Below are 27,993 nucleotides of genomic sequence, written 5' to 3' on the forward strand. Positions count from 1 at the left end.
ACTGATGTGATTCAGCCTGGATTCGAACCAGGGACGCCTCGTGACGCCTCTTGCACTGAGATGCAGTGCCTTAGACCGTAGCGCCACTCGGGAGCTGGTAAAGCAAAGGTAACTGAACTAAATGACTATCGCCCCGTAGCACTCACTTCCGTCATCATGAAGTGCTTTGAGAGACTAGTCAAGGATCATATCACCTCTACCTTACCTGATACCCTAGACCCACTTCAAATTTTCTCGCCCAACGTCAACAAAACAAAGGAGATGATCGTGGAATTCAGGAAACCGCAGAGGGAGCACCCCCCTATCCAGTGGAGAAGGTGGAAAGTTCCTCGTTGTACACATCACTGAGAAACTGAAATGGTCCACCCACACAGAAACGTGGTGAAGAAGGCGCAACAGCAACTCTTCAACCTCAGGAGGCTGAAGAAATTTGGCTAGGCACCTAAAACCCTCACAAACTTTTACAGGTGTACAATTGAGAGCATCCTGTCAGGCTGTATCTCCGCCTGGTACGGCAACTGCACTGCCCGCAACTGCACCCCCCCCCCCCCCCCCCTCTGGTGATGCGGTCTGCCCAACACATCACCGGGGGCAAACTACCTGCCCTCCAGGACATCTACAGCACCCGATGTCACAGGAAGGCCAAAAAGATCATCAAGGACAACAACCACCTGAGCCGCTGCCTGTTCACCCCGTTATCATCCAGAAGGCGAGGTCAGTACAGGTGCATCAAAGCTGGAACCGAGAGACAGAAAAACAGCTTCTATCTCAAGGCCATCAGACTGTTAAATACTGTTAAAAAGCCATCACTAGCACATTAGAGGCTGCTGCCTATATTCATAGACTTGGAATTACTGGCCACTTTAAAAATGGAACACTAGTCACTTTAATAATGTTGACATATTTTGCATTACTCATCTCATATGTATATACTGTATTCTATCCTATTCTACTGTATCTTAGTCTATGTATTACTCATCTCACATGTATATACTGTATTCTATTCATTAACAAATACTAAAAGGGACCAAGAGTCTGTTGATTGGTCAGTCATTGGGTTCATTTGTTGAAATCAAATCAAGCTTTATTTATACAGCACATTTCAGACATGGATGCAACACAATGGCTTCACAGGAAAAAACAAATACATTTTTAAAATATTTAGTACACAACAAACAGAAGACTAACAACTGAAAGACTAATGAGCACCCTAAGGAAATGCCATTGATTAAAATATTAATTGGATGCAATATCCATCCCAAAATTCAAGCTTTTTTTTTTTAGGCGGGGCTCTGAAAGTCACTGTGGGGGTGTCCACTGAAAATTGACTAGTAACAACAACTGGGACCTAAAAGAAACCCACCATGAGAACCACTAAATCTGCCCAAGAAGAGGCAAACAAGAGAAAAACTAACACCAAACTTAAAGACAGGAAGCAAACCAAAAAGGTAGAGCAACTAAAGGTGTTGACTCTCCACATCTATCAAGACAACTGGAGCACTGGGCCAGGCACTCTTAAATAGAACCTGGACCAGCTCAGGTGAAACACCTTCTCACTAATGAGATGGACAAGCCAGCACAGGTGTAACACATACTGACTAACGAGGTGACACCAATCAGTGCATCCTACTCACTAAAGAACAACCTCAAAACATAACTGGAAAAACCAAAGACTAACACCTTAAGAGAATGCTCACCACCAACAGAAAACAACTTCCATTTCACATTATAATCAACTACAATGCTTCACCTTCTACAATATAAACATGGTGTCTGTCTAACAACAATTAAGAACAACATTTACTTTTCCCACAAAGAAACCGAAACCTCACTAGCTTCTAGAACTCTCGTCCCCTTGAAACGAGCCCAAACAAAATGAATCTCCAATACGGAAAAACGTGCAGTCAAAATAAATTGTGATCCATGGCAACGCACTGGCGCAAAACGCAAAACACAAAGCATTCTGACTGCCCACCCTTGAGACAATCAGCAACCAAGTTGTCCTTACCACAGACATGTCTGATTTCAAGAGGAAACTCCTGCAATATCCATAGTAACTTTCCACCTAACTGCAGAGCTTCTCTCCCTTATCAGGGTTCACTCGAAAGGCATGTTGTTGGATCGGGGCCCAATCCCCAATGTCATGCTCTAGTACATTTGGTTTGGCACATGTGAGAATTAACCTTAAAATTCTAAAAGCAGGGTAACAATGTCAATATAATTGTACCCCAAAAATTGTCAGTTGCTTGCATGAATAAATATCACTACTAAATGTTACATGAAATGTAAATATGAAATATTTGATTGCATAGTTGCTAGGTGGGATAGCCCAATGTCAAAACACAGTTTTAACATGTCCAAATCAATAACCAATATGCAGAAACAGTTTGGGATAAATTGAAAACCTAACATGTGGTATATACACAAACATCTGCCACAATAATTGTATTTTTTAAAACAAGCTCCTTATAAACTGCACAAGCACCAGAAACGCTGTTGTTTTGACAAGTAGCAATAAATCACTGATATCGATTAGGGTGGAAATTAGGTTGTACATGCTGTTGAAACTAACACAACTAAACAAAACACATTGAAATTAGAGATATCTTTAACCTCACTGGTTAGAGGACAACCCGCAGAAGACAGTCAGCTGCATTTTGGAGTGACGCACTTAAATGTAGGGGTCGCTAAACAAAGGAACACAAAACTTATTTGTCATTACTCATCGATATCATGTTGAAATAAATTGTGCGACAGGAGGGAGATGAGGTTGCACTTGTAGAAAACAGCTAGCTACATTTTGAAGTGTTGCAGTTTGATTCAAGTGGGTCACCAACGTGGTAAGTGTAACACAACTCTTGTGTAACACAATTAACACAATTAACACTTTTGCTTAATTGTAACACAATTAAGCAAAAGGTTTGCCACCTTTTGCTTAATCACATAAATAATACTCCCAAATCAGAGCCTGGATTTCCCCCTGAGGCTAATATCCATATCATGCTGAAATCAATAGAACAGGGGACAAACGTTTAGGCTTCTACATTGTGAGATTCCTTAAAATACTCCTACTACAATGTTAAAACATTCTACATTGTGACATTAATTCATTGATGTCATGAAACAACTCCTTCATGTATGTATTTTCTGATGTTTGATCAGATAACTTTTATCAGAGTATCTCTTCCCACATTGAACACAGCTATAAGGTTTCTCTCCTGTGTGTCTCCGCTGGTGTATAGTCAGATAGCTAGATGTAGTAAAACTCTTCCCACATTGATCACAGCTAAAAGATTTCTCTCCTGTGTGTAGTTTATGGTGGGATTTCAGGGAGCTTGACTGAGTAAAACTCTTCCCACATTGATCACAGCTATAAGATTTCTCTCCTGTGTGTGTTTTCTGGTGCATCTTCAAAGTATGTGAAGTTGAAAAGCTTTTTCCACAATCTGAACAGTGGTGAAGTTTCTCTCCTGTGTGTCTCCGCTGGTGTATAGTCAGATGGCTAGATGTAATATAACTTTTCCCACACTGATCACAGCTATAAGGTTTCTCTCCTGTGTGTTTTCTCTGGTGTACTGTCAGATTGCTAGAATTAATAAATCTCTTCCCACATTGATCACAGATAAAAGGTTTCTCTCCTGTGTGTAGTTTACTGTGTGATATCAGGGAGCTTGACTGAGTAAATCTCTTCCCACATTGAGCACAGCTAAACGATTTCTCTCCTGTTTGTGTTTTCTGGTGCATCTTCAAAATCTGTGAAGTTGAGAATCTTTTTCCACAATCTGAACAGTGGAATGGTTTCTCTCCTGTGTGTACTCGCTGGTGTCTAGTCAGATGGCTAGATGTAATAAAACTCTTCCCACACTGATCACAGCTATAAGGTTTCTCTCCTGTGTGTGTTCTCTGGTGTACAGTCAGATCTCTAGATGTAATAAAACTTTTCACACATTGATTACAACTAAAATATTTATTTCCTGTGTGTTTTCTCTGGTGTACTGTCAGATTGCTAGACTTAATAAATCTCTTCCCACATTGATCACAGCTAAAAGGTTTCTCTCCTGTGTGTAGTTTTAGGTGGGATTTCAGGGCGCTTGACTGAGTAAAACTCTTCCCACATTGATCACAGCTATAAGGTTTCTCTCCTGTGTGTACTCGCTGGTGTATTTTAAGGTATGATGAATATTTGCAACGTTTCCCACAGTCAGAGCAGCAATGAGATTTCTTCCCTGTGGGTCTCTGCTGGTGTTTCTTGAGGTGTTCTGATCCGGAGAGACTCTTCTTTGCCTCCTCAGCATCATGATGTTGTTGAGGCTCCCCAGAGGATCCATGATAGTCACATCTCTCTCCTGTGTGAACCACAATGACAGATGGTTAAAAGGCCCACAACAGCAGAAATCCACTGTTTATTTGAGGTAAAAGGTGATACCCATGAAGTTGTACAACAAATGACGTCTGTTAAATTATATGACAATTGTCTTGTTTTCACATTAGTAGTAACATCGATGATTGTAGGCTAGAAATAAGTTATTCAAGTTGTTGAATTCCTAAGCACTGTGTCAGACGACTTTTGGTCTCCAATATAGGCCCCTTTCTGTGTTTGTAAAATTGCGGCAGGAGGGCGATGCACACAATTTGGTTGCAGAATCACCACCCTGCTAATGAGGAAACCGCTAGTTATGGATGTAGTATAGCTGGTAATGAGGAAACCATTAGTTATGGATGTAGTATATCTGCTAATGAGGAAACCACTAATTATGAATGTAGTATATCTGGTAATGAGGAAACCACTAGTTATGGATGTAGTGTATCTGGTAACGAGGAAACCACTAGTTATGGATGTAGTATATCTGCTAATGAGGAAACCACTAGTTATGGATGTAGTATATCTGCTAATGAGGAAACAACTAGTTATGGATGTAGTATATCTGGTAATGAGGAAACCACTAGTTATGGATGTAGTATATCTAGTAATGACGAAACCACTAGTAATGGATGTAGTATATCTAGAAATGACGAAACCACTAGTTATGGATGTAGTATATCTAGTAATGAGGAAACCACTAGTTATGGATGTAGTGTATCTGGTAATGACGAAACCCCTAGTTATGGATGTAGTATATCTGGTAATGAGGAAACCACTAGTTATGGATGTAGTATATCTGGTAATGAGGAAACCACTAGTTATGGATGTAGTATATCTGGTAATGAGGAAACCACTAGTTATGGATGTAGTATATCTGGTAATGAGGAAACCACTAGTTATGGATGTAGTATATCTGGTAATGAGGAAACCACTAGTTATGGATGTAGTATATCTGGTAATGAGGAAACCACTAGTTATGGATGTAGTGTATCTGGTAATGAGGAAACCACTAGTTATGGATGTAGTATATCTGCTAATGAGGAAACCACTAGTTATGGATGAAGTATATCTGCTAATGAGGAAACCACTAGTTATGGATATCTGGTAATGAGGAAACCACTAGTTATGGATGTAGTATATCTGCTAATGAGGAAACCACTAGTTATGGATGTAGTATATCTGCTAATGAGGAAACCACTAGTTATGGATGTAGTATATCTGCTAACGAGGAAACCACTAGTTATGGATGTAGTATATCTGCTAACGAGGAAACCACTAGTTATGGATGTGGTATATCTGGTAATGACGAAACCACTAGTTATGGATGTAGTATATCTGGTAATGAGAAAACCACTAGTTATGGATGTAGTATATCTGCTAACGAGAAAACCACTAGTTATGGATGTAGTATATCTGGTAATGAGGAAACCACTAGTTATGGATGTAGTGTATCTGGTAATGAGGAAACCACTAGTTATGGATGTAGTGTATCTGGTAATGAGGAAACCACTAGTTATGGATGTAGTATATCTGCTAATGAGGAAACCACTAGTTATAGATGTAGTATATCTACTAATGAGGAAACCACTAGTTATGGATGTAGCATATCTGGTAATGGGGAAACCACTAGTGATGGATGTAGTATATTTGGTAATGGGGAAACCACTAGTTATGGATGTAGTATATCTGGTAATGAGGAAACCGCTAGTTATGGATGTAGTATATCTGGTAATGAGGAAACCACTAGTTATAGATGTAGTATATCTGCTAATGAGGAAACCACTAGTTATGGATATAGTATATCTGCTAATGAGGAAACCACTAGTTATGGATGTAGTATATCTGGTAATGGGGAAACCACTAGTTATGGATGTAGTATATTTGGTAATGGGGAAACCACTAGTTATGGATGTAGTATATCTGGTAATGAGGAAACCGCTAGTTATGGATGTAGTATATCTGGTAATGAGGAAACCGATAGTTATAGATGTAGTATATCTGGTAATGAGGATACCACTAGTTATGGATGTAGTATATTTGGTAATGAGGAAACCGCTAGTTATGGATGTAGTATATCTGGTAATGAGGAAACCGCTAGTTATGGATGTAGTGTATCTGGTAATGAGGAAACCACTAGTTATGGATGTAGTATATCTGCTAATGATGAAACCACTAGTTATGGATGTAGTATATATGGTAATGAGGAAACCACTAGTTATGGATGTAGTGTATCTGGTAACGAGGAAACCACTAGTTATGGATATAGTATATCTGCTAATGAGGAAACCACTAGTTATGGATGTAGTATATCTGCTAATGAGGAAACAACTAGTTATGGATGTAGTATATCTGGTAATGAGGAAACCACTAGTTATGGATGTAGTATATCTAGTAATGACGAAACCACTAGTAATGGATGTAGTATATCTAGTAATGACGAAACCACTAGTTATGGCTGTAGTATATCTAGTAATGAGGAAACCACTAGTTATGGATGTAGTGTATCTGGTAATGACGAAACCCCTAGTTATGGATGTAGTATATTTGCTAATGAGGAAACCACTAGTTATGGATGTAGTATATCTGGTAATGAGGAAACCACTAGTTATGGATGTAGTATATCTGGTAATGAGGAAACCACTAGTTATGGATGTAGTATATCTGCTAATGAGGAAACAACTAGTTATGGATGTAGTATATCTGGTAATGAGGAAACCACTAGTTATGGATGTAGTATATCTAGTAATGACGAAACCACTAGTAATGGATGTAGTATATCTAGTAATGACGAAACCACTAGTTATGGCTGTAGTATATCTAGTAATGAGGAAACCACTAGTTATGGATGTAGTGTATCTGGTAATGACGAAACCCCTAGTTATGGATGTAGTATATTTGCTAATGAGGAAACCACTAGTTATGGATGTAGTATATCTGGTAATGAGGAAACCACTAGTTATGGATGTAGTATATCTGGTAATGAGGAAACCACTAGTTATGGATGTAGTATATCTGGTAATGAGGAAACCACTAGTTATGGATGTAGTATATCTGGTAATGAGGAAACCACTAGTTATGGATGAAGTATATCTGCTAACGAGGAAACCACTAGTTATGTATGTAGTATATCTGGTAATGAGGAAACCACTAGTTATGGATGTAGTGTATCTGGTGATGAGGAAACCACTAGTTATGGATGTAGTATATCTGCTAATGAGGAAACCACTAGTTATGGATGAAGTATATCTGCTAATGAGGAAACCACTAGTTATGGATGTAGTATATCTGGTAATGAGGAAACCACTAGTTATGGATGTAGTATATCTGGTAATGAGGAAACCACTAGTTATGGATGTAGTATATCTGCTAATGATGAAACCACTAGTTATGGATGTAGTATATCTGGTAATGAGGAAACCACTAGTTATGTATGTAGTGTATCTGGTAATGAGGAAACCACTAGTTATGTATGTAGTATATCTGGTAATGAGGAAACCACTAGTTATGGATGTAGTGTATCTGGTAATGAGGAAACCACTAGTTATGGATGTAGTATATCTGCTAATGAGGAAACCACTAGTTATGGATGAAGTATATCTGCTAATGAGGAAACCACTAGTTATGGATGTAGTATATCTGGTAATGAGGAAACCACTAGTTATGGATGTAGTATATCTGGTAATGAGGAAACCACTAGTTATGGATGTGGTATATCTGGTAATGAGAAAACCACTAGTTATGGATGTAGTATATCTGGTAACGAGAAAACCACTAGTTATGGATGTAGTATATCTGCTAACGAGAAAACCACTAGTTATGGATGTAGTATATCTGGTAATGAGGAAACCACTAGTTATGGATGTAGTGTATCTGGTAATGAGGAAACCACTAGTTATGGATGTAGTGTATCTGGTAATGAGGAAACCACTAGTTATGGATGTAGTATATCTGGTAATGAGGAAACCGCTAGTTATGGATGTAGTATATCTGCTAATGAGGAAACCACTAGTTATAGATGTAGTATATCTGCTAATGAGGAAACCACTAGTTATGGATATAGTATATCTGCTAATGAGGAAACCACTAGTTATGGATGTAGTATATCTGGTAATGGGGAAACCACTAGTTATGGATGTAGTATATCTGGTAATGGGGAAACCACTAGTTATGGATGTAGTATATTTGGTAATGAGGAAACCGCTAGTTATGGATGTAGTATATCTGGTAATGAGGAAACCGCTAGTTATGGATGTAGTGTATCTGGTAATGAGGAAACCACTAGTTATGGATGTAGTATATCTGCTAATGATGAAACCACTAGTTATGGATGTAGTATATATGGTAATGAGGAAACCACTAGTTATGGATGTAGTGTATCTGGTAACGAGGAAACCACTAGTTATGGATATAGTATATCTGCTAATGAGGAAACCACTAGTTATGGATGTAGTATATCTGCTAATGAGGAAACAACTAGTTATGGATGTAGTATATCTGGTAATGAGGAAACCACTAGTTATGGATGTAGTATATCTAGTAATGACGAAACCACTAGTAATGGATGTAGTATATCTAGTAATGACGAAACCACTAGTTATGGCTGTAGTATATCTGGTAATGAGGAAACCACTAGTTATGGATGTAGTATATCTGGTAATGAGGAAACCACTAGTTATGGATGTAGTATATCTGCTAACGAGGAAACCACTAGTTATGTATGTAGTATATCTGGTAATGAGGAAACCACTAGTTATGGATGTAGTGTATCTGGTGATGAGGAAACCACTAGTTATGGATGTAGTATATCTGCTAATGAGGAAACCACTAGTTATGGATGAAGTATATCTGCTAATGAGGAAACCACTAGTTATGGATGTAGTATATCTGGTAATGAGGAAACCACTAGTTATGGATGTAGTATATCTGGTAATGAGGAAACCACTAGTTATGGATGTAGTATATCTGCTAATGATGAAACCACTAGTTATGGATGTAGTATATCTGGTAATGAGGAAACCACTAGTTATGGATGTAGTATATCTGCTAACGAGGAAACCACTAGTTATGGATGTGGTATATCTGGTAATGACGAAACCACTAGTTATGGATGTAGTATATCTGGTAATGAGGAAACCACTAGTTATGTATGTAGTGTATCTGGTAATGAGGAAACCACTAGTTATGTATGTAGTATATCTGGTAATGAGGAAACCACTAGTTATGGATGTAGTGTATCTGGTAATGAGGAAACCACTAGTTATGGATGTAGTATATCTGCTAATGAGGAAACCACTAGTTATGGATGAAGTATATCTGCTAATGAGGAAACCACTAGTTATGGATGTAGTATATCTGGTAATGAGGAAACCACTAGTTATGGATGTAGTATATCTGGTAATGAGGAAACCACTAGTTATGGATGTGGTATATCTGGTAATGACGAAACCACTAGTTATGGATGTAGTATATCTGGTAATGAGAAAACCACTAGTTATGGATGTAGTATATCTGCTAACGAGAAAACCACTAGTTATGGATGTAGTATATCTGGTAATGAGGAAACCACTAGTTATGGATGTAGTGTATCTGGTAATGAGGAAACCACTAGTTATGGATGTAGTGTATCTGGTAATGAGGAAACCACTAGTTATGGATATAGTATATCTGCTAATGAGGAAACCACTAGTTATAGATGTAGTATATCTGCTAATGAGGAAACCACTAGTTATGGATATAGTATATCTGCTAATGAGGAAACCACTAGTTATGGATGTAGTATATCTGGTAATGGGGAAACCACTAGTTATGGATGTAGTATATTTGGTAATGAGGAAACCACTAGTTATGGATGTAGTGTATCTGGTAATGAGGAAACCACTAGTTATGGATGTAGTATATCTGCTAACGAGGAAACCACTAGTTATGGATGAAGTATATCTGCTAATGAGGAAACCACTAGTTATGGATGTAGTGTATCTGGTAATGAGGAAACCACTAGTTATGGATGTAGTGTATCTGGTAATGAGGAAACCACTAGTTATGGATATAGTATATCTGCTAATGAGGAAACCACTAGTTATAGATGTAGTATATCTGCTAATGAGGAAACCACTAGTTATGGATATAGTATATCTGCTAATGAGGAAACCACTAGTTATGGATGTAGTATATCTGGTAATGGGGAAACCACTAGTTATGGATGTAGTATATTTGGTAATGAGGAAACCACTAGTTATGGATGTAGTGTATCTGGTAATGAGGAAACCACTAGTTATGGATGTAGTATATCTGCTAATGAGGAAACCACTAGTTATGGATGAAGTATATCTGCTAATGAGGAAACCACTAGTTATGGATGTAGTATATCTGGTAATGAGGAAACCACTAGTTATGGATGTAGTATATCTGGTAATGAGGAAACCACTAGTTATGGATGTGGTATATCTGGTAATGACGAAACCACTAGTTATGGATGTAGTATATCTGGTAATGAGAAAACCACTAGTTATGGATGTAGTATATCTGCTAACGAGAAAACCACTAGTTATGGATGTAGTATATCTGGTAATGAGGAAACCACTAGTTATGGATGTAGTGTATCTGGTAATGAGGAAACCACTAGTTATGGATGTAGTGTATCTGGTAATGAGGAAACCACTAGTTATGGATATAGTATATCTGCTAATGAGGAAACCACTAGTTATAGATGTAGTATATCTGCTAATGAGGAAACCACTAGTTATGGATATAGTATATCTGCTAATGAGGAAACCACTAGTTATGGATGTAGTATATCTGGTAATGGGGAAACCACTAGTTATGGATGTAGTATATTTGGTAATGGGGAAACCACTAGTTATGGATGTAGTATATCTGCTAATGAGGAAACCACTAGTTATGGATGAAGTATATCTGCTAATGAGGAAACCACTAGTTATGGATGTAGTATATCTGGTAATGAGGAAACCACTAGTTATGGATGTAGTATATCTGGTAATGAGGAAACCACTAGTTATGGATGTAGTATATCTGCTAATGATGAAACCACTAGTTATGGATGTAGTATATCTGGTAATGAGGAAACAACTAGTTATGGATGTAGTATATCTGGTAATGAGGAAACCACTAGTTATGGATGTAGTATATCTAGTAATGACGAAACCACTAGTAATGGATGTAGTATATCTAGTAATGACGAAACCACTAGTTATGGCTGTAGTATATCTAGTAATGAGGAAACCACTAGTTATGGATGTAGTGTATCTGGTAATGACGAAACCCCTAGTTATGGATGTAGTATATTTGCTAATGAGGAAACCACTAGTTATGGATGTAGTATATCTGGTAATGAGGAAACCACTAGTTATGGATGTAGTATATCTGGTAATGAGGAAACCACTAGTTATGGATGTAGTATATCTGCTAATGAGGAAACAACTAGTTATGGATGTAGTATATCTGGTAATGAGGAAACCACTAGTTATGGATGTAGTATATCTAGTAATGACGAAACCACTAGTAATGGATGTAGTATATCTAGTAATGACGAAACCACTAGTTATGGCTGTAGTATATCTAGTAATGAGGAAACCACTAGTTATGGATGTAGTGTATCTGGTAATGACGAAACCCCTAGTTATGGATGTAGTATATTTGCTAATGAGGAAACCACTAGTTATGGATGTAGTATATCTGGTAATGAGGAAACCACTAGTTATGGATGTAGTATATCTGGTAATGAGGAAACCACTAGTTATGGATGTAGTATATCTGGTAATGAGGTAACCACTAGTTATGGATGTAGTATATCTGGTAATGAGGAAACCACTAGTTATGGATGAAGTATATCTGCTAACGAGGAAACCACTAGTTATGTATGTAGTATATCTGGTAATGAGGAAACCACTAGTTATGGATGTAGTGTATCTGGTGATGAGGAAACCACTAGTTATGGATGTAGTATATCTGCTAATGAGGAAACCACTAGTTATGGATGAAGTATATCTGCTAATGAGGAAACCACTAGTTATGGATGTAGTATATCTGGTAATGAGGAAACCACTAGTTATGGATGTAGTATATCTGGTAATGAGGAAACCACTAGTTATGGATGTAGTATATCTGCTAATGATGAAACCACTAGTTATGGATGTAGTATATCTGGTAATGAGGAAACCACTAGTTATGTATGTAGTGTATCTGGTAATGAGGAAACCACTAGTTATGTATGTAGTATATCTGGTAATGAGGAAACCACTAGTTATGGATGTAGTGTATCTGGTAATGAGGAAACCACTAGTTATGGATGTAGTATATCTGCTAATGAGGAAACCACTAGTTATGGATGAAGTATATCTGCTAATGAGGAAACCACTAGTTATGGATGTAGTATATCTGGTAATGAGGAAACCACTAGTTATGGATGTAGTATATCTGGTAATGAGGAAACCACTAGTTATGGATGTGGTATATCTGGTAATGAGAAAACCACTAGTTATGGATGTAGTATATCTGGTAACGAGAAAACCACTAGTTATGGATGTAGTATATCTGCTAACGAGAAAACCACTAGTTATGGATGTAGTATATCTGGTAATGAGGAAACCACTAGTTATGGATGTAGTGTATCTGGTAATGAGGAAACCACTAGTTATGGATGTAGTGTATCTGGTAATGAGGAAACCACTAGTTATGGATGTAGTATATCTGGTAATGAGGAAACCGCTAGTTATGGATGTAGTATATCTGCTAATGAGGAAACCACTAGTTATAGATGTAGTATATCTGCTAATGAGGAAACCACTAGTTATGGATATAGTATATCTGCTAATGAGGAAACCACTAGTTATGGATGTAGTATATCTGGTAATGGGGAAACCACTAGTTATGGATGTAGTATATCTGGTAATGGGGAAACCACTAGTTATGGATGTAGTATATTTGGTAATGAGGAAACCGCTAGTTATGGATGTAGTATATCTGGTAATGAGGAAACCGCTAGTTATGGATGTAGTGTATCTGGTAATGAGGAAACCACTAGTTATGGATGTAGTATATCTGCTAATGATGAAACCACTAGTTATGGATGTAGTATATATGGTAATGAGGAAACCACTAGTTATGGATGTAGTGTATCTGGTAACGAGGAAACCACTAGTTATGGATATAGTATATCTGCTAATGAGGAAACCACTAGTTATGGATGTAGTATATCTGCTAATGAGGAAACAACTAGTTATGGATGTAGTATATCTGGTAATGAGGAAACCACTAGTTATGGATGTAGTATATCTAGTAATGACGAAACCACTAGTAATGGATGTAGTATATCTAGTAATGACGAAACCACTAGTTATGGCTGTAGTATATCTGGTAATGAGGAAACCACTAGTTATGGATGTAGTATATCTGGTAATGAGGAAACCACTAGTTATGGATGTAGTATATCTGCTAACGAGGAAACCACTAGTTATGTATGTAGTATATCTGGTAATGAGGAAACCACTAGTTATGGATGTAGTGTATCTGGTGATGAGGAAACCACTAGTTATGGATGTAGTATATCTGCTAATGAGGAAACCACTAGTTATGGATGAAGTATATCTGCTAATGAGGAAACCACTAGTTATGGATGTAGTATATCTGGTAATGAGGAAACCACTAGTTATGGATGTAGTATATCTGGTAATGAGGAAACCACTAGTTATGGATGTAGTATATCTGCTAATGATGAAACCACTAGTTATGGATGTAGTATATCTGGTAATGAGGAAACCACTAGTTATGGATGTAGTATATCTGCTAACGAGGAAACCACTAGTTATGGATGTGGTATATCTGGTAATGACGAAACCACTAGTTATGGATGTAGTATATCTGGTAATGAGGAAACCACTAGTTATGTATGTAGTGTATCTGGTAATGAGGAAACCACTAGTTATGTATGTAGTATATCTTGTAATGAGGAAACCACTAGTTATGGATGTAGTGTATCTGGTAATGAGGAAACCACTAGTTATGGATGTAGTATATCTGCTAATGAGGAAACCACTAGTTATGGATGAAGTATATCTGCTAATGAGGAAACCACTAGTTATGGATGTAGTATATCTGGTAATGAGGAAACCACTAGTTATGGATGTAGTATATCTGGTAATGAGGAAACCACTAGTTATGGATGTGGTATATCTGGTAATGACGAAACCACTAGTTATGGATGTAGTATATCTGGTAATGAGAAAACCACTAGTTATGGATGTAGTATATCTGCTAACGAGAAAACCACTAGTTATGGATGTAGTATATCTGGTAATGAGGAAACCACTAGTTATGGATGTAGTGTATCTGGTAATGAGGAAACCACTAGTTATGGATGTAGTGTATCTGGTAATGAGGAAACCACTAGTTATGGATATAGTATATCTGCTAATGAGGAAACCACTAGTTATAGATGTAGTATATCTGCTAATGAGGAAACCACTAGTTATGGATATAGTATATCTGCTAATGAGGAAACCACTAGTTATGGATGTAGTATATCTGGTAATGGGGAAACCACTAGTTATGGATGTAGTATATTTGGTAATGAGGAAACCACTAGTTATGGATGTAGTGTATCTGGTAATGAGGAAACCACTAGTTATGGATGTAGTATATCTGCTAATGAGGAAACCACTAGTTATGGATGAAGTATATCTGCTAATGAGGAAACCACTAGTTATGGATGTAGTATATCTGGTAATGAGGAAACCACTAGTTATGGATGTAGTATATCTGGTAATGAGGAAACCACTAGTTATGGATGTGGTATATCTGGTAATGACGAAACCACTAGTTATGGATGTAGTATATCTGGTAATGAGAAAACCACTAGTTATGGATGTAGTATATCTGCTAACGAGAAAACCACTAGTTATGGATGTAGTATATCTGGTAATGAGGAAACCACTAGTTATGGATGTAGTGTATCTGGTAATGAGGAAACCACTAGTTATGGATGTAGTGTATCTGGTAATGAGGAAACCACTAGTTATGGATATAGTATATCTGCTAATGAGGAAACCACTAGTTATAGATGTAGTATATCTGCTAATGAGGAAACCACTAGTTATGGATATAGTATATCTGCTAATGAGGAAACCACTAGTTATGGATGTAGTATATCTGGTAATGGGGAAACCACTAGTTATGGATGTAGTATATTTGGTAATGGGGAAACCACTAGTTATGGATGTAGTATATCTGCTAATGAGGAAACCACTAGTTATGGATGAAGTATATCTGCTAATGAGGAAACCACTAGTTATGGATGTAGTATATCTGGTAATGAGGAAACCACTAGTTATGGATGTAGTATATCTGGTAATGAGGAAACCACTAGTTATGGATGTAGTATATCTGCTAATGATGAAACCACTAGTTATGGATGTAGTATATCTGGTAATGAGGAAACCACTAGTTATGGATGTAGTATATCTGCTAACGAGGAAACCACTAGTTATGGATGTAGTATATCTGCTAATGAGGAAACCACTAGTTATGGATATAGTATATCTGCTAATGAGGAAACCACTAGTTATGGATGTAGTATATCTGGTAATGGGGAAACCACTAGTTATGGATGTAGTATATTTGGTAATGGGGAAACCACTAGTTATGGATGTAGTATATCTGCTAATGAGGAAACCACTAGTTATGGATGAAGTATATCTGCTAATGAGGAAACCACTAGTTATGGATGTAGTATATCTGGTAATGAGGAAACCACTAGTTATGGATGTAGTATATCTGGTAATGAGGAAACCACTAGTTATGGATGTAGTATATCTGCTAATGATGAAACCACTAGTTATGGATGTAGTATATCTGGTAATGAGGAAACCACTAGTTATGGATGTAGTATATCTGCTAACGAGGAAACCACTAGTTATGGATGTGGTATATCTGGTAATGACGAAACCACTAGTTATGGATGTAGTATATCTGGTAATGAGGAAACCACTAGTTATGTATGTAGTGTATCTGGTAATGAGGAAACCACTAGTTATGTATGTAGTATATCTGGTAATGAGGAAACCACTAGTTATGGATGTAGTGTATCTGGTAATGAGGAAACCACTAGTTATGGATGTAGTATATCTGCTAATGAGGAAACCACTAGTTATGGATGAAGTATATCTGCTAATGAGGAAACCACTAGTTATGGATGTAGTATATCTGGTAATGAGGAAACCACTAGTTATGGATGTAGTATATCTGGTAATGAGGAAACCACTAGTTATGGATGTGGTATATCTGGTAATGACGAAACCACTAGTTATGGATGTAGTATATCTGGTAATGAGAAAACCACTAGTTATGGATGTAGTATATCTGCTAACGAGAAAACCACTAGTTATGGATGTAGTATATCTGGTAATGAGGAAACCACTAGTTATGGATGTAGTGTATCTGGTAATGAGGAAACCACTAGTTATGGATGTAGTGTATCTGGTAATGAGGAAACCACTAGTTATGGATATAGTATATCTGCTAATGAGGAAACCACTAGTTATAGATGTAGTATATCTGCTAATGAGGAAACCACTAGTTATGGATATAGTATATCTGCTAATGAGGAAACCACTAGTTATGGATGTAGTATATCTGGTAATGGGGAAACCACTAGTTATGGATGTAGTATATTTGGTAATGGGGAAACCACTAGTTATGGATGTAGTATATCTGGTAATGAGGAAACCGCTAGTTATGGATGTAGTATATCTGCTAATGAGGAAACCACTAGTTATAGATGTAGTATATCTGCTAATGAGGAAACCACTAGTTATGGATATAGTATATCTGCTAATGAGGAAACCATTCGTTATGGATGTAGTATATCTGGTAATGGGGAAACCACTAGTTATGGATGTAGTATATCTGGTAATGGGGAAACCACTAGTTATGGATGTAGTATATCTGGTAATGAGGAAACCGCTAGTTATGGATGTAGTATATCTGGTAATGAGGAAACCGATAGTTATAGATGTAGTATATCTGGTAATGGGGAAACCACTAGTTATGGATGTAGTATATTTGGTAATGAGGAAACCGCTAGTTATGGATGTAGTATATCTGGTAATGAGGAAACCGCTAGTTATGGATGTAGTATATCTGGTAATGAGGAAACCACTAGTTATGGATGTAGTGTATCTGGTAATGAGGAAACTAGTAGTTATGGATGTAGTGTATCTGGTAATGAGGAAACCACTAGTTATGGATGTAGTATATCTGCTAATGATGAAACCACTAGTTATGGATGTAGTATATATGGTAATGAGGAAACCACTAGTTATGGATGTAGTATATCTGCTAACGAGGAAACCACTAGTTATGGATGTAGTATATCTGGTAATGAGGAAACCACTAGTTATGGATGTAGTACATCTGCTAATGAGGAAACCACTAGTTATGGATGTAGTATATCTGGTAATGATGAACCCACTAGTTATGGATGTAGTATATCTGCCAACGGGAAAACCACTAGTTATGGATGTAGTATATCTGGTAATGAGGAAACCACTAGTTATGGATGTAGTGTATCTGGTAATGAGGAAACTAGTAGTTATGGATGTAGTGTATCTGGTAATGAGGAAACCACTAGTTATGGAAGTAGTATATCTGCTAATGAGGAAACCACTAGTTATGGATGTAGTATATCTGCTAATGAGGAAACCACTAGTTATGGATATAGTATATCTGCTAATGAGGAAACCACTAGTTATGGATGTAGTATATCTGGTAATGGGGAAACCACTAGTTATGGATGTAGTATATTTGGTAATGGGGAAACCACTAGTTATGGATGTAGTATATCTGGTAATGAGGAAACCGCTAGTTATGGATGTAGTATATCTGCTAATGAGGAAACCACTAGTTATAGATGTAGTATATCTGCTAATGAGGAAACCACTAGTTATGGATATAGTATATCTGCTAATGAGGAAACCATTCGTTATGGATGTAGTATATCTGGTAATGGGGAAACCACTAGTTATGGATGTAGTATATCTGGTAATGGGGAAACCACTAGTTATGGATGTAGTATATCTGGTAATGAGGAAACCGCTAGTTATGGATGTAGTATATCTGGTAATGAGGAAACCGATAGTTATAGATGTAGTATATCTGGTAATGGGGAAACCACTAGTTATGGATGTAGTATATTTGGTAATGAGGAAACCGCTAGTTATGGATGTAGTATATCTGGTAATGAGGAAACCGCTAGTTATGGATGTAGTATATCTGGTAATGAGGAAACCACTAGTTATGGATGTAGTGTATCTGGTAATGAGGAAACTAGTAGTTATGGATGTAGTGTATCTGGTAATGAGGAAACCACTAGTTATGGATGTAGTATATCTGCTAATGATGAAACCACTAGTTATGGATGTAGTATATATGGTAATGAGGAAACCACTAGTTATGGATGTAGTATATCTGCTAACGAGGAAACCACTAGTTATGGATGTAGTATATCTGGTAATGAGGAAACCACTAGTTATGGATGTAGTACATCTGCTAATGAGGAAACCACTAGTTATGGATGTAGTATATCTGGTAATGATGAACCCACTAGTTATGGATGTAGTATATCTGCCAACGGGAAAACCACTAGTTATGGATGTAGTATATCTGGTAATGAGGAAACCACTAGTTATGGATGTAGTGTATCTGGTAATGAGGAAACTAGTAGTTATGGATGTAGTGTATCTGGTAATGAGGAAACCACTAGTTATGGAAGTAGTATATCTGCTAATGAGGAAACCACTAGTTATGGATGTAGTATATCTGCTAATGAGGAAACCACTAGTTATGGATGTAGTATATCTGCTAATGAGGAAACCACTAGTTATGGATGTAGTATATCTGGTAATGAGGAAACCACTAGTTATAGATGTAGTATATCTGCTAATGAGGAAACCACTAGTTATGGATGTAGTATATCTGCTAATGAGGAAACCACTAGTTATAGATGTAGTATATCTGCTAATGAGGAAACCACTAGTTATAGATGTAGTATATCTGCTAATGAGGAAACCACTAGTTATGATGTAGTATATCTGGTAATGAGGAAACCACTAGTTATGGATGTAGTATATCTGGTAATGAGGAAACCACTAGTTATAGATGTAGTATATCTGCTAATGAGGAAACCACTAGTTATAGATGTAGTATATCTGCTAATGAGGAAACCACTAGTTATGGATGTAGTATATCTGGTAATGAGGAAACCACTAGTTATGGATGTAGTATATCTGGTAATGAGGAAACCACTAGTTATGGATGTAGTATATCTGGTAATGAGGAAACCACTAGTTATAGATGTAGTATATCTGGTAATGAGGATACCACTAGTTATGGATGTTGTATATCTGGTCATGAGGAAACCACTAGTTGTGGATGTAGTATATCTGGTAATGAGGAAACCGCTAGTTATGGATGTAGTATATCTGCTAATGAGGTAAAAACTAGTTATGGATGTAGTATATCTGCTAATGAGGAAACCACTAGTTATGGATGTAGTATATCTTATTGGAGCAAAAATGGTCAGTTAAGATTTTCGTTTTCCACAAAGTATTCTGAATATTACAGCGCACTATCAGCGCAAGATCAGGAGTGCTACTCAAGGAAACTCACATTAAGCTCTGTGTCTATTCACTAATTCACCACCATGGGGGAAAACTCAGGGGAATTCTCATAGGCTGACAGCAAATATAGCCTCCATTTACAGGTTGCTTATGAGTGCATTTCACATTACTTTTGGATTATAATTGTAAGCCTCGTTTGAATGTCCTGCTTAACATAATGTTTGTGTTATTGTTGCAAATCAACTGCTTTATACCTTTTTTTAAAACACTTAAAATGCTATTTGGCTAGCTTTGCCATCAGCCTGACAATGAGGGTTTGTCCACTAAGTGTTTAACAAAACTTCACCGAACAATAACATAGACCTACTGTAGGATCCATAACTTCACCTAACTATAACATAGACCTACTGTAGGACCTATAACTTCACCTAACAACATAGACCTACTGTAGGACCCATAACTATAACATAGACCTACTGTAGGACCCATAACTTCACCTAACAACAACATAGACCTAATGTAGGACCCATAACTTCACCTAACAACAACATAGACCTACTGTAGGACCCATAACTTCACCTAACAACATAGACCTACTGTAGGACCCATAACTTCACCTAACAACAACATAGACCTACTGTAGGACCCATAACTATAACATAGACCTACTGTAGGACCCAAAACTTCACCTAACAACAACATAGACCTAGGACTATAAATCATTTAATATTTCAGGTGAAACATGGAAACTAAAATGTCTTTGTCATGACATTTCATAACCTGATCACCAGATAATTTTGTGAATAATCCCACTAGGCTACTCTGTAATGTGTTTTCATTCTAAATGTCCCGAATAAAGGAAAATAGCTCTGTGTGTTGTACAATAGCCTATCCATCAAGGAACAGTTCTCTACACATTATGAGCAAAGTATCTCCGTGTCCAAACAGACTAATGAGACCCTACTGTAAATCAAGCAGACAATAACATTATGAACATAAATTTGTTAGGGATGTTGGATCCAACGTGGAGCACGGCATAACTGTCTTGACCAGAGTAATGAATGAAGAAGCACTTTGGTTGTTGTTGCATGTTGTGATGTTTGTCATGATACTGTCATTCAGAAAATGATTTCCTGGATCAGCTGATGATAGTTGAACATGTGACTGTAACTAAACAGCTACAGTATTAAGTATTATGTGTAATTATTGAAGAACCGCGTTAATGACAGTATCCATTTGGCTATTGTCAATAAAGTTAAGGTGACTCTCGGTTAGAACCATTGGATTTAGCAAACTCTGAAATTATTTAGGATTTCTGTGCCCATGAAAACTGTTTTCCCAGCGTAACATAAGGAGCCACTAAATGATACGTAGTTCGAGTGCATTTTTTAAACTTAGACTTGCACTGTTGGTTAGAGCCTGTAAGTCAGCATTTCACTGTAAGGGCTACTACACCTGTTGTATTTGGCACACGTGACAAATACATTTTGATTTGATAGAAGTAGGACTAGTCTACCCGTCCTGCGCGCAAATGTAGGCCTATAAATGTGCTAATGTGGGGATGTCTGATAGTATTTCTGATTGTCTTAAAGCACCACCACTAATGAGCTGTGGAGCTTCTCAAAGTAACTTTTTCTTCACCTCAAACAGCAAGTAAACAAAGTCTAATCAAAATCAATTGCGAATGAGAATAGTTCCTCAAAGTATTTTCGTAAAATATTTCCAGCTCTCACCCTTTCGATAACCACTCAGCATAAAAGGGAAAGATGTAATGCTCTGATCCAGTGGAAATGTTATAAAATACCTGATTACTTCTTATTCTTTGCAAAAATAGCCAACAGCTGTGTCTGTCCCGAACTCACTGGCGTGGGAAACTCTGAGGGCCAAGAATATTTTATACCATGTTGCAAGCTTGCTATCTAGAGTTTTGGGCTGACCCAGTTGATACAATGTTTCAAGTTTGTTGTAGACATGCCATGTGCAGCAAATGTGAATTATTGGATATTTATTTTTATCAGGATATTTTCTACCTGCAGGCTGTGATGTTTTTATTTGTTGGCTTTATGTAGACTATTTTTACATAGTTGGCAATGGCAATAAAAGTTACTTTTAGATTTGCATAATTTTCATTTAGATAGAATTTAGATTAAACACAGATAATAATTTTGAGATACTATTATAAATTAAATGAAACTGTTAAAGTAAAATGTGAATATGAAAATCCGAACTGGCACCAGATCAGTAGAAATGGTCAGATAAATTAGCACCAAATGGAAAAGGGTTGCTGACTGCTGGTGTAGCCTATTACCAGAAACTATAGGAGCATAACGACTGCTGGTGTAGTCTATTACAAGAAACTCGAGGAGCATAACGGCTGCTGGTGTAGCCTATTACCAGAAACTATAGTAGCATAACGACTGCTGGTGTAGCCTATTACCAAAAACTATAGGAGCATAACGACTGCTGGTGTAGCCTTACCAAAAACTATAGGAGCATAACGACTGCTGGTGTAGCCTATTACCAGAAACTATAGGAGCATAACGACTGCTGGTGTAGTCTATTACAAGAAACTATAAGAGCATAACGACTGCTGGTGTAGTCTATTACCAGAAACTATAGGAGCATAACGACTGCTGGTGAAGCCTATTACCAGAAACGATAGGAGCATAACGACTGCTGGTGAAGCCTATTACCAGAAACTATGGGAGCATAACGACTGCTGGTGTAGTCTATTACAAGAAACTAGAGGAGCATAACGACTGCTGGTATAGCCTATTACCAGAAACTATAGGAGCATAACGACTACTGGTATAGCCTATTACCAGAAACTATAGGAGCATAATGACTGCTGGTGTAGCCTATTACCAGAAACTATAGGAGCATAACGACTGCTGGTGTTGCCTATTACCAGAAACTATAGGAGCATAACGACTGCTGGTGTAGCCTATTACCAGAAACTATAGGAGCATAACGACTGCTGGTGTAGCCTATTACCAGAAACTATAGAAGCATAACGACTGCTGGTGTAGCCTATTATCAGAAACTATAGGAGCATAACAACTGCTGGTGTAGCCTATTACCAGAAACTATGGGAGCATAACGACTGCTGGTGTAGCCTATTACCAGAAACTATAGTAGCATAACGACTGCTGGTGTAGCCTATTACCAGAAACTATAGGAGCATAACGACTGCTGGTGTAGCCTATTACCAGAAACTATAGGAGCATAACGACTGCTGGTGTAGCCTATTACCAGAAACTATAGGAGCATAACGACTGCTGGTGTAGTCTATTACCAGAAACTATAGGAGCATAACGACTGCTGGTGTAGCCTATTATCAGAAACTTTAGGAGCATAACAGCAGAATTTACGAAGGCAAGCAGCAGCGGGAGGAGTAGGAGAAGGAAGATGTTTTTCTGATGGTTAGGCTATCTTGTTTCAGAGGGGTGTCATCAATAGCCCATAATGACAAAGTGAAAACAGGTAAAAAAACAGAAATACCTTATTTACATAAGTATTCAGACCCTTTTCTATGAGACTCAAAATTGCTTTCAGGTGCATCTTGTTTCCATTAAAAATCCTTGAGATGTATCTACAACTTGTTCGTAGTCCACCTGTGGTAAATTCAATTGATTGGACATTATTTGGAAGGCACACACACCCCTGTCTATATATGGTTCCACAGTTGACAGCGCATGTCAGAGCAAAAACCAAGCCATGAGGTCGAAGGAACTGTCCGTAGAGCTCCAAGACAGGATTATTTCGAGGCACAGATCTGGGGAAGGGTACCAAAAAAAATTCTGCAGCATTGAAGGTCCCCAAGAACACAGTGACCTCCATCATTTTAAAATGGAATACTCTTCCTAGAGCTGGTCACCTGGCCAAACTGAGCGATTGGGGGAGAAGGGCCTTGGTCAGGGAGGTGACCAAAAACCTGATGGACACTCTGACAGAGCTCCAAAGTTCCTCTGTGGAGATGGGAGAACCTTCCAGAAGGACAACCATCTCTGCAGCACTCCACCAATCAGACATTTATGGTAGAGTGGCCAGACGGAAGCCACTCCTCAGTAAAAGGCACATGACAGCCTGCTTGGAGTTTGACAAAAGGCACCTTAAGAACTCTAAAACATGAGAAACAAGATTCTCTGGCTTGATGAAACCAAGATTGAACTCATTGGCCTGAACGCCAAGAGTCACGTCTGGAGGAAACCTGGCACCATCCCCACAGTGAAGCATGGTGGTGGCAGCATCATGCTGTGGGGATTGTTTTTCAGCAGCAGGGACTGGGAGACTAGTCAGGATCGAGGGAAATATTAACGGAGCAAAGTGCAGAGAGATCCTTGATGAAAGACCTGCTCCAGAGCGCTCAGGACCTCAGACTGGGGCAAAGGTTCACCGTCCAACAGGACAACGACCTTAAGCACACAACCAAGACAACACAGGAGTCGCTTCGGGACAAGTCTCTGAATGTCCTTGAGTGGCCCAGCCAGAGCCCGGACTTGAGCCCGATCTAACATCTCTGGAGAGACGTGAAAATAGCTGTGCAGTGATGTTCCCCATCCAACCTGACAGAGCTAGAGAGGATCTGCAGAGAAGGATGGGAGAAACTCCCCAAATGCAGGAGTGCCAAATAAACTAGCTAAATGAAAGGGGGGAAAAAATTATTTAATCAATTTTAGAATAAGGCTTTAAACAAAATGTGGACAAAGTCAAGGGGTCTGACTACTTTCCGAATGCACTGTATACAGCAACAGCTACCCCATAAGCATTCCTGTCTTTTCTGTAGATATCAAAGGAATTATCTCAGTGAGTTTCAGAGATGAACAGTACAGTGCATTCCAAATTCAATAGGCAGGCAAGTAAACAAAAACGTTTTCAAATAAAAACTATTCCAGAAAATGTCAAAGCGTATATAACGCCCGTCCAAGAGACTGTCGACCAATCGCGTTCACATTGTCATGCTGTGACACGCAGTTACTAAGCTAATTCTCACAAAAATCCCAATGTTCTTTTCTTTAAGCTGTTAATACGAATCGAAAGTAGTTTCCAATATCCTCATTTCTTAAAGTATTTCTGGTGATAGCAACTGATAGTGATACACAAGCTAGGTCTATTTGAAACATTGCCATCCCATGGCAGCATTTACCAGCCACCAGGTTCAGAATTTTAAAACCACATAAAAATTATTTAAAACAGAATTATATTTTTGCCCAAAGTTAAGATATAAATTATTCAAACTGAACATAATTCATGCTGGTTATTATTTTAGGCTATTTTAGTTGGAGTCAAAGATAGTTTTGGAATAGGTATCACTTTTCAAACAGGTTTGTTATTTTATTTCAGTTTACTAAATAGTTTTCCCCTAATTACTTTTTCTATAATAAGCATGGAGGTTTGCTCTATCAACAGGTCATAGGTACTGATGATAAAGCGCCTCGTAACCTAGCTGGGAATGGGACAGACGGAACCGATCTGTGGTAACAGACAGGGGCCATTTGTAATCAAATCTAATTCCCAGGAATGGGGTTCATATGAACCCCAGAGACTGTGTGTAGGATAATAACATGGCCCTGTCCAACCCTGCTTGTTCCCTCGACTCCGCTACCAACCACCAATCTCCAACAGGGCCCTTAACCTGTATCACTAGACACCTCATAGTGAGCTACAGGTAGGAAGCAGCAATGAATCCCAATAATGAGACACCTCTGGGGAGCGGTGTCAGGAACATAAAAAAAAAAAAGATATAGTGTTTTATGACAAACCGTTTTATACAAATTCGTCAAGACACCAACTTAGACTTTACCGAGATAGTAACCAACAGTGCAGTTCAAGAAGAAGAAAATGTTTACTAAGTAGACTAAAATAAAAAGTAATAATAAAAAGTAACACAATGAGAATAACAATAACGAGGTTATATACAGGGGGCACCGGTACCGAGTCAGTGTGGAGACTATATACAGGGGGCACCGGTACCGAGTCAGTGTGCGGGGGTACAGGCTAGTTGAGGTAATCTGTACATGAAGGTGGGGGCTTAGTGACTATGCATAGGTAACAGCATAGGTAACAAACAACCAGTGAGTAGCAGCAGTTCACAAAAGGGAGGGGGGTGGGGGGGTCAATGTAAATTGTCCGGTGGTGATTTTATGAATTGTTCAGCAGTCTTATGGCTTGGGGGTAGAAGCTGTTGAGGAGGCTTTTGGTCCTAGACGTGGCGCTCCGGTACCGCTTGCCGTGCGTTAGCAGAGAAAACAGTCTATGACTTGGGTGACTGGAGTCTCTGACAATTTTGTGGGCTTTCCTCTGACACCGCCCACTATATAGGTCCTGGATGGCAGGAAGCTTGGCCACAATGATATACTGGGTCGTTCGCACTACCCTCTGTAGCGCCTTACGGTCAAATGCCGAGCAGTTGCCATACCAGGCGGTGATGCAACCGGTCAGGATGCTCTCGGTGGTGCAGCTGTATTACCTTTTGAGGATCTGGGGACCCATGCCAAATCATTTCAGTCTCCTGAGGGGGAAAAGGTTTTGTTGTGCCCTCTTCATGACTGTCTTGGTATATACCAACGTGGGTGATTAAAAGATGAACTGAGGTCCACACTCCAGTCCAGTTGATGGTGGTAATGCAGCTTAAAGTTGGTTGCCAAGCGCCATATAAAGTCCAAAGAAGAAAAAGAAGCCTGAAGGAAGGTGAAATTACGAGAAACTAATTTGGTTTACCGTTTGGGGCGTCGCGACTGGTTACTTATTTTGATGTGATATGAAAGTTTTGTGTGAAATTATTTTGATGTGATATGAAAGTACAGCGATTTATGTTTCTAGAAATGTATCGCAATTGAGAATCGATTCACATTTAGATGGAATATTTGACTATTTTAGCTGCCAGAGCCAGTCTACCTCTGAAAATAACATAGTCCTTGGACCTTGAGGAGTAGCGGAGGCAGCAATTAGCAGTAGAAACAATAACAAAGCATACTCCCTGCCCGTTTTGGTAAAAAGCTGAGGGATGGGGCTGGAGAAAGGCAACCATCCATGATATCAACATTATAGTTTTAACCATGTTTTGAGGATATACAGTGTTTGTTTATATTTACTGACAAACATTGGAGTAAAAAAAAGCTTATATTTTGGGTTCTGATGGGGTACGACAGACAACTGCTGATTGCCCTTTTAAGAGTACATCTTGGGCTAAGATAATAGGAGATATTGAGGACTACAGTATTTCAGGTATTGTCATTGGATGCATTTGATCAATTGTTAACGTTTTGTTGATGGTCCACTCTTGATGTTCTACACGTTACAGTGTAGCTTCAGCCATTCCTACAGAACAACATTAAAGTGTAGAACCCCTTTACTGCATATTGGTTCAACGACTGCAGACGATACTTACTGGTGTTAAACAGATCTCCAACCTCCTCCTCTTCCTCCAATGTGACAGTCATCTCTCCCTCCTCCTCCTTCACTCCAAAAACGGCATCCTCCTCTTTCTCTTCCTCTTCTTTTACTGTAACCTCTTTCTCTGCCTCCTCCTCTTTCACTCTGAACGCGTCTTCCTCTTCTTTCACTGAAACGTCTTTCTCTTCTTTTTTCACGGTAACAACCTCACCCTCTACTTGTTTTTGTATTGTAACAGCCTCCTCTTCGTCCTCCTCTTTCACGAAAGCTTCTTTCTCCGTCCAGCAGACCACCTCTTCTTTAGCAGGAGGAGAGTAACTTAGTGAACTCATGGTCGGAAATGTTAGCTAGCTAGCATTAGTGACTAGCCTAGTTCTAAGCTAACTTAGCAAACCAGCTAGCTGACAAACAACGTAAATATATAATTAAATGGGCCAACACGTACATACGACAGAAGTGTGTTTAATACACAGCGACTAATATACACCAAAACATTGTAAAGAGCGTGAATATTGTAGCTATGTTTGCTCGAATGCTACCGAGGTGTCTGACTAGCTGTTGTTGTTGAAGGAGCGCCCCGTCCACTAGATTATACGTCACACTGGC

The 27,993-nt window shown here is 38.4% G+C and overlaps 3 protein-coding genes across 3 annotated transcripts in view; 1 reads left to right on the top strand and 2 right to left on the bottom strand.

Annotated features, from left to right (window-relative positions):
- The window catches only part of LOC139567014 (zinc finger protein 180-like), a 740,647-nt gene that overhangs the window by 293,838 nt on the left and 418,816 nt on the right, over positions 1–27,993 (top strand). The window lies entirely within an intron of this gene.
- The window catches only part of LOC139567006 (zinc finger protein 180-like), a 497,856-nt gene that overhangs the window by 96,145 nt on the left and 373,718 nt on the right, over positions 1–27,993 (bottom strand). The window lies entirely within an intron of this gene.
- On the bottom strand, positions 1,059–27,984 carry LOC139567001 (zinc finger protein ZFP2-like). Its single transcript, XM_071388414.1, has 2 exons — positions 27,383–27,984; positions 1,059–4,346 (listed from the first exon to the last, which is right to left on the bottom strand). The coding sequence occupies exons 1-2, from the start codon at positions 27,717–27,719 to the stop codon at positions 3,133–3,135; spliced, it is 1,551 nt and encodes a 516-aa protein (XP_071244515.1). The 5' UTR covers positions 27,720–27,984; the 3' UTR covers positions 1,059–3,132.

The sequence above is a fragment of the Salvelinus alpinus genome, unplaced genomic scaffold, assembly GCF_045679555.1.
Source record: "Salvelinus alpinus unplaced genomic scaffold, SLU_Salpinus.1 scaffold_40, whole genome shotgun sequence".
Taxonomy (NCBI): Eukaryota; Metazoa; Chordata; class Actinopteri; order Salmoniformes; family Salmonidae; genus Salvelinus; species Salvelinus alpinus.

Coding starts and splice junctions, on each gene's coding strand:
- LOC139567001 (XM_071388414.1), bottom strand. CDS start 27,719: ATGAGTTCACTAAGTTACTCTCCTCCTGCTAAAGAAGAGGTGGTCTGC. Junction 4,347..27,382: donor TGGAGATCTGTTTAACACCA/GTAAGTATCGTC, acceptor TGGTTCACACAG/GAGAGAGATGTGACTATCAT.